General features: G+C 43.7%; 1 protein-coding gene across 1 annotated transcript in view; it reads right to left on the reverse strand.

Annotated features, from left to right (window-relative positions):
- LOC308497861 (ryanodine receptor 3-like) overlaps positions 1-17,530 on the reverse strand; it is a gene marked incomplete at its 5' end in the record, with an annotated part of 55,131 nt that overhangs the window by 26,073 nt on the left and 11,528 nt on the right. The window contains 14 exons of the mRNA XM_081048955.1: positions 86-167; positions 1,907-2,011; positions 3,984-4,112; positions 5,363-5,451; positions 5,892-5,972; positions 6,391-6,408; positions 6,657-6,730; positions 8,887-8,963; positions 10,451-10,530; positions 10,681-10,780; positions 11,706-11,762; positions 12,745-12,796; positions 13,230-13,336; positions 15,069-15,165. Coding sequence (XP_080905081.1) covers positions 86-167; positions 1,907-2,011; positions 3,984-4,112; positions 5,363-5,451; positions 5,892-5,972; positions 6,391-6,408; positions 6,657-6,730; positions 8,887-8,963; positions 10,451-10,530; positions 10,681-10,780; positions 11,706-11,762; positions 12,745-12,796; positions 13,230-13,336; positions 15,069-15,165 — 1,148 coding nt within the window. The remainder of the gene's footprint in view (positions 1-85; positions 168-1,906; positions 2,012-3,983; positions 4,113-5,362; positions 5,452-5,891; positions 5,973-6,390; positions 6,409-6,656; positions 6,731-8,886; positions 8,964-10,450; positions 10,531-10,680; positions 10,781-11,705; positions 11,763-12,744; positions 12,797-13,229; positions 13,337-15,068; positions 15,166-17,530) is intronic.

A 17,530-nucleotide genomic window follows, 5' to 3' on the forward strand; every position in this document is an offset into this window, starting at 1 on the left:
AGAAGGATAATCTGTGTGGTTAGTACGGTTAGTGCTCAGACCAATTACAGTTGTGAGAATGCCTAGTTATACCAAATAGCCCAACCTTCCAGGAGGGACAGAAGCATCACCACCATGTCCTGAAGGAGATCCAAGAGTTCCTTCAGCAGCTCGATCTGACTGGAATCCTAGAACAGAAACAGGAGATACCCCTGAGCTATCTGATCCCTTCGCAAAGTACAGGGCAGTGAGCAAGAAGAGCCTGCTCTGGAAGGCTGCGTCATCTTGGGAATGAGCTCCCTTCTCATTGCGAATGTGGACGTTGTACCATCCGCTGTTTGCAGCATTGGGAGGCTCACTGTAGCAGGGTTCAGCCAACAGCTCTCCTTTACATTTTTCCTTTTTATGAGCACAATGTGGCAGATAGAACATTTGTTGTCCAAAACTACTGAACAACCCAATCCACCAAAGAGCCTGTAGGTATCACTAATAGCTTATGTTATCTTTTATACCAGAGCAATACAAGTGAGCTTTTGGGGAATACTATTGCAATCCAATTAAGGTATCAAGATTATAATCACCAAGTGGGTTCTCCTTTTTTTCCTAATAAATTAATTTAGATTCTGGATTAATTTAGGTTCTCCTGATTCTAGCTGGTGGTGATCTGGGTGCCACTGGTCCCTGAAAATGGAATAAAATTGAGGCTATACCTCTGGGTGGTTGTGATACTAGTCTGTTTGGTTTTAATTTCAGATTTGCAGACAGGGCATTGCCAAGTTAGCGCTGTATTTACACCCTATGTCACAGAAGGCAGACAATCCTTGGAAGATCTGAGGTGGGCAATAGGAAGGTGGATTAAAAAATGCATCTGGACCACACTTCTTTTACAGATTCCCTCACAAAGACATAGTTGTTTGTCTAACCCTTTAGATTTCAGAGGGGTTTCATCCCACCTTTGGTGTGTGTCATAGCTATATACAAAGTAGAAGTTTAGAATATTAAAGCTGGAAGAGACCTCAGAGATCATCTATTCTGAGTCCCAATATTTCACAGATGATGAAACAAAAAACCAGAAAAGCTAAATGACTTCCTGAAAGTCACCTGTGAGGAGGTGGCGGGACCAGGCTGTCATCTCTGGAGCCTCTACACCGCACTACTGCCCAGGCTAGGCTGACATAGGAGTCAGCCACCTGACGTATCACCCCCAATTAGCAGCCCTCCCAAGAACTCTCTCCTCCCATAAGGCCAGAGTCAAAAGGGGAAAAATGAAAGGGTTAAATAGCACATTCCAGAAGAGAGGAGGCAGATGTGACAGCCTTGAAAATTTTAGGTACACATTATTTAAATTAATGCTGCAAATGTTATTCTAATCAGCCTGAGACATCCTGAAGCTCTCCCTCACGTGTTGCCATGGAGAGAGGCAATCAACTACTACATACATTACATTTACTTGTTCATAATAAATGCTCTGAGCGATTCCGATTCATCTTGCCAGAGAGATGGGGAGTGAGAAGGAAGGGCAGAGATGGGGAGGGAAGGGGAAGCGAAGGTAAGAGAGAAAGGATTCGTAAATTAAAGAGATAGGCAGACACTTGACAGATGAAACAGGGCTGGTAGATTGTTATAAACTGACAAAGCCGTGACAAGGCAGCAAAAGGGATTAGCATGATAAAAAGCAAATGTTGAGGCAATTATGAAAAGGGTAGGTTGGTAGGACACGAGGAAGGTAGCTGCATCCATGCAAAAGCCTGTCTGGGGGCATTCATTTCTGTCTCCCATTTAGACCCATGGTTCTAAAAATGAGACCTAATCTGCATGGTTTTTCCAGTCATTTCTTCATACAGCCATATCCACAATGGGAATACCAAGGAGTGGGGACTGACTTAGCATTTCACACCAACGGCTCATTGGGAACAGGCCACAGTACCTGAGAGAGTTTCATCTGCATGTTAGCAAATACGTGGAGGAAGCCGACCACTGCGTCCCACAGCCTGCTGTGAGCCAGGCTCTGTTGGTTCCCAATGCAGGGCCCCTGTGGAGAGGTGGACGTCCTTATTTCACTTACACATCCCCAACTGCTCTGAAACGTGCCCTCGGAAGGGCATTTGACACCAGCTTACGTGAACAGATAGCTCCTTCCAAAAGTCACATACTTTGTGTTCAATATTTCCCAAGATATTACCCCCTCCCTCATCAGAGAAGGAAGGGCAGAGAGGTCCTATGTCGTATGTCCTAGGTCTAGCAAAAGCCACACGGAATTTCACAGGCTGGTGATTTCCAGAGATTTTTCTTTCAGCCTCAGAACGTACTCTTCAAATAAAATCTGACTCCGAAGAACATCCTTTAAAGTATTAAATGCTCTGGTTGAAACAGAGGTGAAGGGCACCCCTGCCCACTCTCATCCACACCTTGGCTACGAGGGGTTCTGAAGAACTCGAGCGTTCCATGGAGCCCAATGTGAAAACCCACTATTATCCGGCAAAGCTACATGTAAAATGCTATGACCACATGGCTATCTACTCAAGTAAAAAAACTCTGAATAATATTCCTAGTGTTCAACTGCTTTTAGGATTTTCTTATCATTAACCTGAACTTCAGGTATAATATGATCTCTAAGTTTTCTGAAAGCCAGACACAGCCAGATAATTACCAGTTTGCGTTTTCCATGTTAATAATCGTGCCTATTTTCGAAGATCATTACTGAACCAATATTTCTTATCCTAAACTCTTTCTTATAGTGTATGTGTCTACCCTTTACTCAGGCCCCAATCACTCTTTGATAAGGAGTTTCCGAAAAGAGTACTGATGCTGTCTCCAGTCCTAGAGGAGGCTTGGCAGGATTCCCGGGGAAGAGGAGAGCAGGACCGATAGTGCCTAAATCACACAAGCCTGTTTAAAAACCACTGTTCGTGTACATTTGCTGTCTGATTCCCAGAAAACTCTAGATTCTGTTTGGAACAAAACCATTGTTGAAAGAAACTCACATTCCCCTAAAATACGCTCCTTTACTTTTTGGTTAAAGTGCTCCATGGGAAATTCTGAAGATTAGCATGGGTTCTGCAGAGAGCAAATCTGACGCTTGTCAAATCTGTTCAATGATCTTCCCAGGTATTTCACATTCTGTAACACTTCAGATGACTCGCCTGCTCCTAGGTTTATCTCCCCATGTTCTTAGAATCCTTGGATCAATCTAGCCCTTAAAACCTCCTTTTCAAGTTGATAGTCTTAGTTTTGTGTTTATTTTAATAAGAATATAAGATCTTAGTGTGCCAGCTGGTTCATCATATGAATCTTCAAAAAATTTATATAACATAACTGTGAGATGGCTACGGATTTTATAGCAAATTATGCCTGACTACATCCTCTATGCCTTTTCATGGTAGCTGGACCACTGTAGGCAATGAACAGAGAATGCTGTGAACGGAAAAAGAATGTTCTAAGATCCTGACCCTCGACCTAAAATTCGCTTGTAGATTTAACTGCCATTGCACATAGTTTATGAGCTTCTGGAGTTACCTTTTCCATAGAGTTAATTTCTGACATATTAGTAGGATCTCATGAATTGTTTTTCGTCTCAGGGCTAAAAGTAACGTAATTTATCCCTTTATTCCTTCATTCTATTAGTCATTTCTGTACTCCTCTCTCCACTCTTATTGAACGCCTATGATGTGCTAGACATTGTGCTAGAAATGAAGGATTTTAAATTGAATAAGAAGTTTTCCATCTGCAGAAAATTTTCAGTCTGGGGAGGAAAGCAAAACGTAACTAGAGAAATGAAAATAAAGTGTGATAACGCTATGAATAGGTCACAGTGGGGGACCATAAACCATAGCTTCTCACGGAGTGTAGGTACTGTTGGTTCCTATTTACAGATGAGAAATATTGTCAGCACCCGGGCTCGATGCACAGTCCAAATGTGCACCCCAATATTCTCTAGGGAATTTAGAATATGGGAGTGTCAACATGTTCTCTTTGTTTTCAAGCACGTACTCTGTCGCACATACCTGGATGTATTCTGTAAGAGAATTGAAAATCTGCTTGGTGACCACCAGAGCTTTGGAGAAATTGTGCTGTCCAGATTCATCAATGATGTCCTTCCCTGAATAATACCAGTAGAAATCACTGATTGATTCCTAAGGACAAACAAGTAGAATTTAGTATTTCTCAGGCTTCAGTCTGTGTAATTAAACTCAATGGTAGGGAAGAATACAAGAGAGTCCTACGTCTCCATGACCTAGGAGCCAGTCACGCTCTCCTGGCTAAACTCAGAAGACATACACTATGTGCAAAGCCTTATAAGGGCGCCCTGTTTGGGTCCTGGTGTCTTCTGCAGGACAGAACGCTGCCCTGAGCCCTCCCTTCCCAGGACTCTGTGAGGAAGCAGAGCTAGTGGGTCCCTAGCATCTTTGAAGCACAGATATCCCTCCGCAGGCAAGAACAGATAGGAGAGAGGACTGCGTTCAGCGGGGCCTCGGTGATTACGACATAGGACAATTTATTAAAGATAATTAGGATCATCAACCAAATAATCATCATAACAGCAACAACATAATAGTTAACACTGCAAGCGCCAGACATTGTTCTGAGCACATTACACATATTAAACCTCTCAGTCTTTACTGTCACTCTTTGAGACGGGTCCTACCCATTTTATAGATGAGAAAACTGGAACACAGGGAGGTTAAACAGATTGAGTGCCCCAGGTCCCAAGCTGGTAAGTGGCAGAACCAGGATGAGGAATCAGCAAAGAGAAAAGAGGATCCTCTCTCATGTTTGTGTACATTTTCTTGATATTATTTGGATTTTCCTTCAAACAATTAAAGCAAGTGACTTCTCAACACTAAGAATTTGTAGACTTGTTTTATTCCCACCACTTTCTGGAACTCTTTCTCCTAGTGAATAATCTGTTCTCACTCACAGGTTGTTTTATAGCTGTGGGGCATTGCAGCTAGGTTTTCACTGGTGAAAGTAAACCAGCATTTATATTAGATGATGTGGCATTTAACCACTCCCCCCACTTCAGTCTTCAAACATCTAAAACATGTTTTTGGTACAGTAGATCCTCAAATAACTTTGTTTTGTTCGATGTTGTTTGCTTATAACATTGATGAGATGTCCTAGGACCTTAACTCTTGCTTATATCATTAGCGTATGGTAAAATTGGTTTCATCACACATCGTGTTAACTTGCAGTCGCAGAACCTACTGACAACATTAACTCAGGACTTACTGTATTTGACTTCCCATAAATGTGTGCACATAGATTACAATACCTCCCCTACCGGGCTTGACTGTATCCTGGGCCCTTCCGGTCCCTGTGTAACTAACTGTTTTCAGCTTTTGGAAGTACCTTTGAGACGTGCCACCATTCAGGGCCCACACACCTGAAGACGCAGAAGGTAGTCCACGGTGCTGATGATGATATTCACGGTGGTGGTGTTGCCCATCTGAGTCCGCAGGAAGTTCTGAAAGTCTGACAACACCAGGGCTGGGTCAGAGCCTGTCCCGTCATGCCTAGCGAGCCAGTCACGCTCTCCTGGCTAAACTCAGAAGACAGTATGTGCAAAGCCTTACAAGGGCACACTGTTTGGGTCCTGGTGTCTCCTGCAGGACAGACCGCTGCCCTGAGCCCTCCCTTCCCAGTGTCAACAGAAACTGGACCGAATGAGCCTTGAGGGACTTGACAGAAAGGGTTGGGTGTTTCGTTTCACCATGTGAAGATTCTGGAAGCAGTTTAGCCTTGGTGGTACTAAATAACATTAGCCTTGGGTGAAAGGTCATTTTGCATAGGGCTTCTTCTTGACAATGAATGAACTGTTGTCCTTGAGTTAGAACTTGGGTTGTACTGAATGTGGCAGCCTGAACTGAATCACAGTTTTGCACCTGAATGATAAATCAATCTGTTCCACTTACCACTGTTATGTCCTTCACAAAGTAACTGTAGGAATCTGAAGAGATCTCGTGTAAACTCGTCGTTCTGGAGTACTTTTTCACCTTGAAAACAGAGAACACTGGTGAGCATCGGTTTGCTTCCTAACCTAGAACAACTTGCCCATGCAAACGAAGGCAAAAACGCTACCGGAGCTGTCCCAGAATGGTATGGAAGGGGAACTTTGGATGAATGTTGATAAACCCGATTAACTCAGAACTGAGGCTGCAGGACACAATGACCAACAAAGCTAAAATATTCAGCCCCCAGATGCAACTGTAAGGAAAACAACCAGGCTAGCGCAGTCATGGTTCACAGTCCATGCTCTATGAATGGAAGACTCTTCTTTAATTAGGCATCAAACTGCTGAGTTAAACTTGACATGCAGCCACCAAGCCTACAATGTGTTGGAGCTGAGGCAATTAAATTGGGTCCCTTCGGATGCACACATGGTACGAACTCAGGCCAGAAACTCAAACTTACCACGCTCACGAACAATGACTGGCGACAAGAGAAAAACAGAATACAAAGTAAGAAAACCATAAACACTATGATAAACTGTCTTTAGCCAAGGCTGGTGCTATGAGCACATCCAGACTGGACGCTGGCTTTATCAAAGCTACTGATGAAAATATTTTGCTGAAATGGAGCAAGTCCTTGCAGAATAAGAAGTAAACAGGGGCTCTAACCAGAAATAGTTAAGACTGTAATCAGGGAGAGAGTGGCCTTCACGTTCATTAGTTACTTACGTGTTCCTTCCTCGGTAACCATCCCCAGGCCTTCAGCTTTATTCTGCCTCTCAAATGCATTCAAATCAAGGACACTTGTAATAGACAAAAGAAGCAAGGGTGAGGGCTACACACGCTGAGAAAATGGATTTCTAACGTCAATGTACCTATTGACTAAGAATATACTTTCCTTGTATTATCATAAATGCACTAATACATCACAGTGTGTTTGAGAGTCCAGCCGTTCCCTGGGTTTGTGCCAGGCATTGATGCCCAAGGATACTGGGAGCTCGCAAACCTTGTCACACGCGGGGAGGATCAGAAATACTTATGGTGACTATCATTGTTTGTCCAGTTTGAGTCCTTGCTTATGGACGAAGATTTAGAAAGTCTTCCTAAATAAAGAAGGAACAATTTGTTCCTAAGACTTTTCAAGGGCAAGTTTGCTTTAAACTGCACTAAGTAATATTCACCTCCCACATTTGCCGACTTTCTCTGAGAATCCACAAGGAATTGTTGCTTTTAGTGCTTAGGGTAAATACTGATGGCGAGAGCTACAAACTTCCAGATTTTGAAGGGCCATACCTTAGGATTCCTGGGTCATTCAGGAGGTGAGATTAATCTTTCTAGAGGCAATGGTGTCCCTAGGTGTGCCTGAACCTATGACAAGTTGGTATTCATTTTTGTCCCCACTTTCCTCAACCTTCTCAGTCACAGCTACCATCAAATCCTACTTAGTCAGGAACCCCCAGTACAACCACAAAGCTTAGTAATGAGGACACTGTATGATTTTATTTCCAATTGGGGCTCATTCTACTTCTCTAACAGACTCTAATTCCTTCCCCAGTTGGAAGGTTGCATAGAATATAAGAACATAGGTCTCATAAGAATATTGCTCTTAGGGAAGCTTTTGGTTGAATCCATTAAGATTCTGCAAACCCCTGCCTTCCTTTTACCATTGGGCAAAGGAAATGACCGTCAGATAGGAAAGACATTAGGGAAAAATCCAGCACTTCTTTCCCCCTTTTAGGAGTTGCAAACCTCTGTAATTTAGATGAATTTTAATAAGAAAACAGTGAAAATTCCTATTGCCATCTTGTTGGTTCTTCCCAGATTCTGCTGTAAAAAGGGTTTCTTCAATAACATAAAAGTATCCTTCCATTTTGATTTTGCTGTCAAGGGAGGATAATATGGAAATAGGACTTCTGGACATAGCGTCTTTAAAGCAGCACTTCTGATTCAAGAGACAATCCGTTTCTCCATTCAAAACACCTGTTTTAAATGTTTTATTTTCTCCAGTGCACAAATATTTTACAAATATGTATTATTTTTGTAATCAGCAAAAAAACCCTCAAACCATTAAAATGTCTTAAAACTTGTTAGAACTCAGTTGGCCTCTAAGGTTACGTCACCTGTCCCTCCATTATAAACGAGTTTCACATGAGCTAGATAATTATAACTTGGATTTCTTTCAGAGTGAGTTACAGACTGTTCAAAATACATGTGGATCTTAGCGAATGATTTGACACTTTTCTTAGAAAGATTTCTAGCTCATTTCTGAAATGAGCAAGTATGGTAACCTTTTGACTTTTGGTTCCGTATTATTTGTTTGTCAGAGGGTTCAGCCACCAGGGGAGGCTTAGCCAATCTAGTAATATGAATGAAAAGTTCAATGCTTTGTTTTTTAGGCTGTGTGAAAACGCTTCCATGTTAGGAGGTAGCGCTGTCAAAATGGATATGTAAAAATATGTACCCACCAAAATACCTCTTCAGGCTCAAAGACTAGTTAGGATAAAGATGAAGACAGTGCCTATGGGTTCTAATGAAAATGCAGCCTTGAGTCCCAGTGAAGTGCTTCTCTTCTTTTTAATTCTTTTCTGGTTTGCCTTTTATGAGCATATATGTTTAGGAGAAACTCATAGTTCTGAGGATAACAGCACAACAACAAAGGAAGTGAGGGCAATTAAAAGGCCAAACGGGGTGTGTGTGTGTGTGTGTGTGTGTGTGTGTGTGTGTGTGTGTGTGTGTGTGTGTGTGTGTGTGTGTGTGTGTGTAATAGAGATCACATGTTCCCCTCTGAACTCTATTTGAGTATCATCTCGAAGGCTGGAAGAACCACACCTAGCCTCTTTGCTTTCTCAATACTTCCACGATAAGCCAGTTTATTCTGTAGCCCTCCCCATCCCATTTCCGTGTCCCTTGAATAGCGAAGAGTTTTAAACAATGCCGTGGATGGTTTTCCCTTATTTACCTGCAAGACTGCATAAGACCAGAAAGGCTCTGAAAGAATCCAGCGTCCTTTTTTTCCTTTAGGTAATCTAACATTTTCTGCAGAGGAGACACATTTGAAAAGGAAAAGCAATGGACACTACGCCACAAGCACCGACCCTCCTATTGTAATGGAGAGGCGGCAAGTCTAGCCACACTCAGGCACACTGAGTCCAATCCAGGGCCGTGGGCTGCGACCCTGGGTAAGCAGGTGACCCTGTGACCCGCATGTGGACTTTAACCTGCCGTGTGTCTGAGCCCCACCCTCTACTTACAGAACCAGAATCATTTAGGGCGGACATTTTATTTAACAAAGGCCCACAGGTATTTCTGTTAGGGCAATATGGTAGATCTTTGACATTCATACATTTACTGGTTGACCTCGCTTCTATCTGGGAACAAACACCCAGAGCACGATCTAGTTGCTGAGGTATAATCTGAACCGCTCGTGTCATGAGTTTGACACACTGAACAGGAGCTCGGCCAGTAATGAGCCTCGTGGAGAGCTCAGTATCTCTTTCACAGTCAGACTTTGTTTCCTCTGTTCTCTGTTACTGGGAAGGCAGGAACTTTGCCTGGCATAATAAAAATTCTGTTTGTCAAAAAAAAAAAAAAAAAAAAAAAAGACCCTGCAAAAAATCAACTGATGGTGTCGTGATAGAAGAGAACAGAAAGTGAGGGGGGGGGGCGGTTAGAAAACAGTAGTACTTAATGAGAAATTTGTTTGGAATGAATCAAAGACTAGGAAAAATTATATTCATGATGGTAGTTAAGAACTTGGAGATTCTCATAGGCCCTGGGATATGACCCACATGAAGGCCAAGAGTCTTTGAAATGTCACTTTGCTGTGCACACTTTGCTGTTAGCTAGAGCCCAGAGTGCCCAGGAAACACCGGCATTTTCCTGTCTGCTGCAGCCAGTTCCGACTTAGATTGCTGCATGAATTCCATGTGCCAGGCGCTCCGCTCTATGTGTGCTATCTCATTTAATGCATGGTGGCAGGGGTTTTATTTGCATTACTCACTGCTACACTCTCCACTGCCAGAACAGAGCCTGGCCGTATTGCATAGACAGCAATCACTAAACAGTTGTGAATGAAGAAATGAGTGAACAAATGAATGCACAAATAATAGGTGTGTGGGATTATGAATCCCACTTCACGGATCAGGCTCTTTGTTCCAGTAAGGCAGCTCTTTGTTCCAGACTAAAGTGAAAAGGTTGAAATAAAAATTTAAGGCTTAGAAAACTTCCTCTACAGCATATTTATGCAAAAAAATCATTTAATGATGAAAAAAATGAAATGTTTTTCTCTTCAAACCCTGGGTAAACCCTCTTGATTAAGTGCACATTTGTCTGTTGACACCCAGCCTGGTTTTATCTGTGCTCCCAGCTACTCTGATATAATTGGCCACGAAGGACAAACACCAGTGAAGGTGATTCTGAGTGGCCCCCTCTGCAGCAGAGTCCACACCTCTTCCCAGAAGTGTGACAGATGTCAAGTGGGAATACCCCGGAAGTCTGCACCATCTCCCATGAGCCCCTATTACCTGTTGCACACCAGCGTTGCCTCCATTCAGGATGGCGATCCCCAGCTTCAGCGTCTCCACCACCATGGGGCTCATCTCACCTGCCGTGGTGAAGATTCGATTGAATCACCAAGGAAACAGAGGGTAAATCACACCTGGGCTTTAGCAGGACTCTTTAGTAATAACTTCAGGTTGCAGTGTGACAGCTCTGTGGTAGTTACAGGGGCCCATTCAGAAACCACGGAAACCACCTTTGCTGGCGCTTATCATCTGAAGGACCATCTCTGCGGCTCCACGCTCATGCAGCCGAGCTTGCTGATAGAGGGTTTTCTGCTTTTCCATTTCTTTCTCCTGGAAAAAACACACAGGAAAAGATCTGTCTATGCTCAGGGAATTCACGGTGGTGAGGTACGTTGAGAGAGATCATCTTTACTTGCCTAAGGAAGGCAACACACATAAAGCAGATCTCTGAAGTTTATTTTCTGACGCTACCCAGCTTTCCAAAAGTGGCTGCCCATAATGCACTCATAGCTTGATGAGGAATTTTCCACTTTTTGTACTGAGACTCCATTCCCCTTTTATACTGTAATTATAGGAAGTGATCTCAGGTTCAAATGCATTTGTTTCCAATGTTCTGTCACACAAGGAAACCTGCTGAGGAGTCAACAGGAGTCTGTCTGTGAGTCTGTCTGTCTGAAGATAGAGAACACCCTAGACTTCCAGACTTCTCAGACCACAGTTAACAAGGACTCTGCCGGATGTGGATACTAGAATGTCAAGGCTTTCCAGAACTGTAAGTATAGTCATTTACTTCTACTGTGGCATACTTTATCAATACAAGAGTACAAATCAACTCATAGTTTTATCTTGGGAGACTGAATGCCCTGCACTGCCTCAGAATAAAAATAGTTATTATCACACTTGCAGAATAGTCGTGCACAAACCACCCTGTGTGTCCATGGCCTTGCATGTCATTTTGGGGTGTATGAATCTGCCCTTCTATGGCCCCTGTTACTATCATACTTGGTAGATGTAGAAACTTTCCCAGAAGAACAAACATAATGGGGTGGTTTGCTGACTGACTGGCTGCCTTCTTCCCTTGTCAGGCAGACAACAGAACCACGGCTAACGGGGGTGCTTCACCCAGGCAGACATGTGTCTGTCACCAGATACACATGGCGGAACCACATGTCTCACGTCAGCACCCACCAGTGAAGGTCCTGCACGTGGTTGGCTTTGGAGGGTGGCCCTGTCTTCAATCTTCCTGAAAACTTACTTCAAATGTTTTTTCCTTGTCTTCCTCTTCTCCGTCGTCTTCCCCACTCTGACAACTCTGGGTTCCATGGTGCAGGGAAAGGATGAGACAGACAATCCAGTTAAAGGTGAACCTAATAAACAAGACTGTACGGGGCCAGGGCAGGGGATGGGATGTAATGCACAAGCACGTAGGGACCTCAGCACTTTGTAAAACCAAGAACATTTTGGCCACCACAGGGTAGCATTCTACTCTAAGTGCCATCTTTGCAGCTACCAAGGGGTTTGGAAACGAGAAACGGGAACACCGAGCTCACAGTCAGGGGGACTTATCTGGTTCAAGCACAGGCCTGAACTCTTCGACCTAATAAAGTTCTGCTGGAAATTGAGTGATAGGAGTTCAGGGAGTTGTCCCTTTCTAAACAAGAATTAGCTTGGCAAGAAGACCAGAGACATTTGGGGATGTGAGCCCCAAGTGTCCCTTCCCATCATGACCCTGTGGTGTACCTAGTAAAGGAACAGGTGCCCCTGTACCCTAATGTATTCCCCTTCCCGCCTGACATGACGTTTTCCCATTTAAGGAGCAGTCCCCTTAAGCACTCAGCATTCCAGAGGCCACCATCCTTCTACGTGACACAGAAACAACATTTCTGGTCACTCTGCCTCTTCCAGAACACTGGGACCTCCCTCTAGTTTCTAAGCCTGCTTCCAAATGTACTGAACTTCCTTCAACTACACTTGTGTTTGAACTATTGGACATGTTCTGAAAATTGAGTGGAAGCGCAAAGGCCATCCGTGGGCTTAAGCCCTTTCGCTGCCTTAGAATGACCATGTGATGCTGGCCACTAGCACCCAATGTTCCTGCAAAACCTCGAGGTTTTCTTAGAGGAGGGTAGAGTGGTTTACTAATGTCACTCGTGTGGCACATGAACTGTGCCCTGCTGGGAGCCCAAGTCATGAACGAATCCCAGGCCTGCTGCTCAACATGACAGTTTCTGTGTGTCTGAAGAGGTCGAAGGGAAGACAAAGGCTGAGATAACGGGCAGAAAACCCGGGTGTACCTTGGCCATCATGCTGGAATAGGAAGTGTACAGAGGGTCATCTTCCAATTTGCTGGAAAGAATGGAGAAAATATTTAGCGGGCTACTTTTAGGACCCAGCGGAAGAGACTAAGAGCCACAGCAATCTTAAATTATAGGTACTAGTGAGGTAATAAGAACTAGTGAGGTAATAAGCTTTCAGGCTGCTTGATCCTTCTCCCATCCCGATTCTTAGAAACCATCCTGAAAGTCTGCGTCAGCACTGGCTTCACTCAGAATCCAGGGCTGAAGCTTTCAGGCTGCTTGATCTACAAACGTAGTGTCTGTCTGGCATGACGAAGTGAGGGCTGCTGCTTATGGAGCACCTCTGGATGTTCCCCGGTGGCCAGCAAGAAGGCAGCTCAGAGGTGGCACCCCATCTCCAGGCACTGCCCTCCGTGAGAGAGAGCTGTGGGGGTGACTGTGCCTGGGGCCTGGGAAAAGCAGGAGGCCCCGACGGTGCTGACCTCCTCTCCGTGAGCGCATTGCGGCTGAAATGGAGAATGATCTGGTGAAGCGGGTCTGGTTGCTTTTCCGTCTCCTCCTCCTCCTCCTCTTCCACCTTGGGGGGTTTCTACACAAACCAATGCAGACAGGTTTTAGGTATGGATTTCCGCACGTGCCGCACAACTGCATGCGAACAGAGAGAAGGTAAAGCGCAAGGCAAGGAGAGCATCAGACTAAAAGCACAGAGAGAAACCACTATGTCGTGTATTTATTTCAGGACAGAAGCCCTAAGGATGCAAGTTTGGGAATATAAATTTGTAGACATATATATATATATATATATATATATATATATATATATATATATATATATATACACAGATATATATATATCTATATATATACACATATATTTACAGCCAATCAAAGAAACATTCCCATTTGGGGTTAAAATAAAATGAAAGGAAAAGCCAAAGCCTGAGGAGCTCCAGACCCCAATCAGCAGAACTCTCATGCAAGCTCTGGGCACCCGAGTTCAGGAGGGAAGCCCTGGAGAGTGACCCGAGAACCGGATCGATCGGCCAACACCTGAAATGTCTCTTGGAGAATGGGGCTGGAAATCGGGGTAGGGCAAGAGTTACACAGTACTGGGGCCACTTGGGGGCTGATACTATTTTAGACTCAACCTAGCTAAACATTTCTCTTTTCTAACCTCACTCCTGATTTCAAAAATCTTGTTCCTGAAAGATGCCATCCGGGAGCTGCAAGCCTTGCAGCTTCTCCTCTTATTGAATCTTTTCTCTATTTCCTTTTGCAGAAAGGCAAATAGCAGCTGACGTGAAAGGTAACAGTGAGTTTTCTAGTACAGCCAGCAGGGTACACTATATTCAGTAAATGGGTGAGAACTGCATAGGTTGTGTGAATGGTTCAGTAGAAGGGGCGGGCTGCAAGGATGCTCTCTGTCAACTTCACACTAATCAAGAGACTGAGAAAAACCAACGAAATGTCTTTGTCACTGACAGGAATATATGAAAAGAATGGAGGGTATAAAGACAAATGGAATAAAAATGGGGGAGAAAGGATTAAAGGAAAAAAGATGGGTAGAGGAAAAGAAACGAGGGGAGAAAGGGAAAGATAGAAAAAGAAACAAATATGGGGAAGAGTGAATATGAGAAACACACAGGGCAAGACTAATCGAAATCAAAACAGTAAGGGATGAGAGAGAGAGAGAGAGAGAGAGAGAGAGAGAGAGAGAGAGAGAGAGAGAGAGAGAGAGGAAAAAAAGAAGAAAGAAAAAACCAAAAACAACCATGTGTTGTTGGCCACAGGAAAGGCGGCTTTCTTTTCTTTCTGAACCAGGAGGAGTGGGGCACCGTGGTGCCATTTTAAGTAGTTTGGAGCATGAAGTCTGCTAGAGACAGGGCACATGACAAGTTTTCTGAAGGGCCAAATACAGAAATGTGAGATGCAGGAAAGAGATTTTAATGTGCCTTCCCCAAAGCAGAGTTACTGGGTGGAAACGCAGGGCCTTGGCTAGAGCGGGTGGCCTCCTACAACCAATGGTGCTCAAAACTTAACTCAGCGTGAACTTCCCACCGCATGGCTGTGTGTCCCAAGAAGTGTTAGCTGTTAATGATGATGATGAGGAGGATAAGAGTACTAGCGCCTCTGAGTGAAATTCATCCTCTGGCTCTTAGGACCATGAGCAGGGCTTCCCCTGATAATTTATACCGTTAGTTCCTTTCAAATTTATAAGCTCGATTCTTTGTGAATCTTTGACTGTTATAAATGCACACACAGGAATACAAAAATCAAATTCATTCACACCCATATCTGCTCCCAGTTGAGTCAGTACTTACAGCCAAATCCTGTACTAGTTTCTCTTCAAAGGAATACTCCTCTGTTTCTATCCAAAATCTCTGATAGCCATGGAGGAAGAGGTTAATAGAGCGGTGCCTGAGCGGAAGGGGTGAGAGTGAGGTCAAGAGGGATCCATGGGACATCTTATTTTAGTCTGGGTGATTAACGGTTAGTAAGCAGGACAGACTTTTGTACAATTCTTATCTTCTGATTGGTCAGGGAGGCTTCATTTCAAAGGGAAGCATTTGTTTCAAAGAAACCAGAACCCTCTGCCATGGTGCTTCCTGCATGTCTGGACCACCTTCTGAGTGAACTAACAGTGGTTAGTGGAAGACCCGTAGTGGCAGGTAACAGTGGTTAGAAGGGAACCTGCTCTGGTCTCACAGGGTCTTTATCACATTTCCTCTCTAATGTGAAATAATTCACTCAGCCAAGGAACAGTCCAGAAGTATTTGCTTAATATGGTAACTTGGTTTTTCCTTTTGGCCAATCACCTCTCCAGCTGATGGAGACTGGGAAAAGGCACCCTGGAAAATCCTGCTAATGGTGAGTGGGTTAGTCTCAGATAAACTGAAAAGAGCAAAGTGTGGCTTCTTTACAGGGGCCACCAAGGAACCACAGCTACAAGGTGCTCCAGCTTTTACTTCGGAAGGCAAAGCTTGGGTGAGTGGCACTCATTAGCATAACACCTGTGTGTGACATGGATTCTAGCTGTGGCCCTGCTATCTGGGAATAGTGAGTAACTGGCACAGGCCACTCATTCCCTATAAGTCAGCATTGATTTCTGGGAATATTAGCCACTGTATAGCAGTTAATTGGTTATCAAATGTGAGGAGAGGAGTGATGAGGGAAGGAGAGGAAAGAAAGATGAAGGTCAAGACCACAACAATCAAGACCTGGTCATGGTTTCAGGAAGAATATAGATAGCCCTTGCCATCTTTCTTCATAATTGACCAATCAGAGTCATTTTTTAAAAATTGTACAAATCTGTGTTTTTATGGTAATGTTAAATCATGGTCAAGAAAGGAGGAATGTGCAGAGAATGAGCAGGTCTCTCCACAGGTTACATTACCATTAAAATGGGTATAAGCCTGTCATACTGAGTTTTTTCATTAACCTTTTCCAGCCAAACCCGTTGAAAGGTGCTCAGGAAGAAATTGCTAATTTTGTGTCTGGAGAAAAGCATACAGGTTTTCTTTTAAAAACTAACATCAGAGAAACAGTTTCTGCATCATCAAATAAATCACTTTAGCCCTTTAGTTTGGAAGACTCCATGCAGTTTAGATCATCACAAGATGGAGGAGAGATGTGGTCTCTGCCATCAGCTCCTTAGATAGTTTTTGTTTTGGAGTTAGGACATTTCCTTAACAGTCCTCCATGCTAGGGAGCAATCCAGGACAAGCCCCCAAAACAGAAGGGTTAGGGATGTGAGTGGCCACGTTTCATCAAGGGCATAGTGAATTCCTGGACTTAGGATTACCCACACAGGGGTGAACTGCTGAAGGAACAACCGAAATATGAAAGGATGGTATTAACATTTTCAGTGGATTTAGAAAAAAAAACAACAAAACTTGTTTTTGAGAGATGTAATCTGCGTAGCTGGTCCTGGAGACATATGCTTAGAGCTGAGCCCTTCTGGAAGCCGAATTAGCAAAACATCAGGCATAAATCTACCAGGGGGAAAGTGAATGCCTTCTGATGTTTCACGACTTCTGGAAAACCATCAGAAATCCTATCTATGCATTTTTTGCTTTTTCTACCAGGCTACGAATTTCGCTTTTTTTGCCAGGACTTCAGCAACCTTCATGCCCATAACAGCTTGATTTAACTTTTCAGCTTTTTATTAATGAACTCTGCTTGATTCTGTGGTGCCTGATCCCCTTCCAAAGACACTCCTCTGTTTTCTTGAAAAACGTGTAGAAGCAGGTATGTGTCTCAGAGGCCTTGATTCTCCACCATCTTCAAAGATCTTCACTAGGAAACCTCAGTTAGTGAGGCGGTTCAGGACAGGGTTACAGGACACTCTGGACAAATTATGGCCAAGACGCACAATTTGATGAAAGCAAAATGTCAAACACAGGAATAGTCCTTTATCTGATATTCCAAAAAACAAAAACAAAACAAACCCATATTTATTTGCATGGGATTCAGAATATACTTGTCCCAGTCGGTTTATTTTTCCTGATCAGGTGAGGATGTTCCTATTGACTTGAAAGTTGATGACGCAGAGGCTGATACTCAGTCACCAGCTTTGTTTGTGGACCGCAGATCTGACCTCGCCGACTCTGCAATTGTCTGAGGAATGCTGTCACATCACCAATGACACTGAGCCAGTCTCAGGGGTCAATGCTGGCCCAGTCTGCACTGATACTCTGCCCTATGATGAATAGCATGTGCGTTCACACACATTCCAGAAAAGCCTTCACATATTTTTGACTTCAGAGTATGGACCAAACAGCCC

The sequence above is a fragment of the Rhinolophus hipposideros genome (assembly GCF_964194185.1).
Source record: "Rhinolophus hipposideros genome assembly, chromosome: 5".
NCBI lineage: Eukaryota > Metazoa > Chordata > Mammalia > Chiroptera > Rhinolophidae > Rhinolophus > Rhinolophus hipposideros.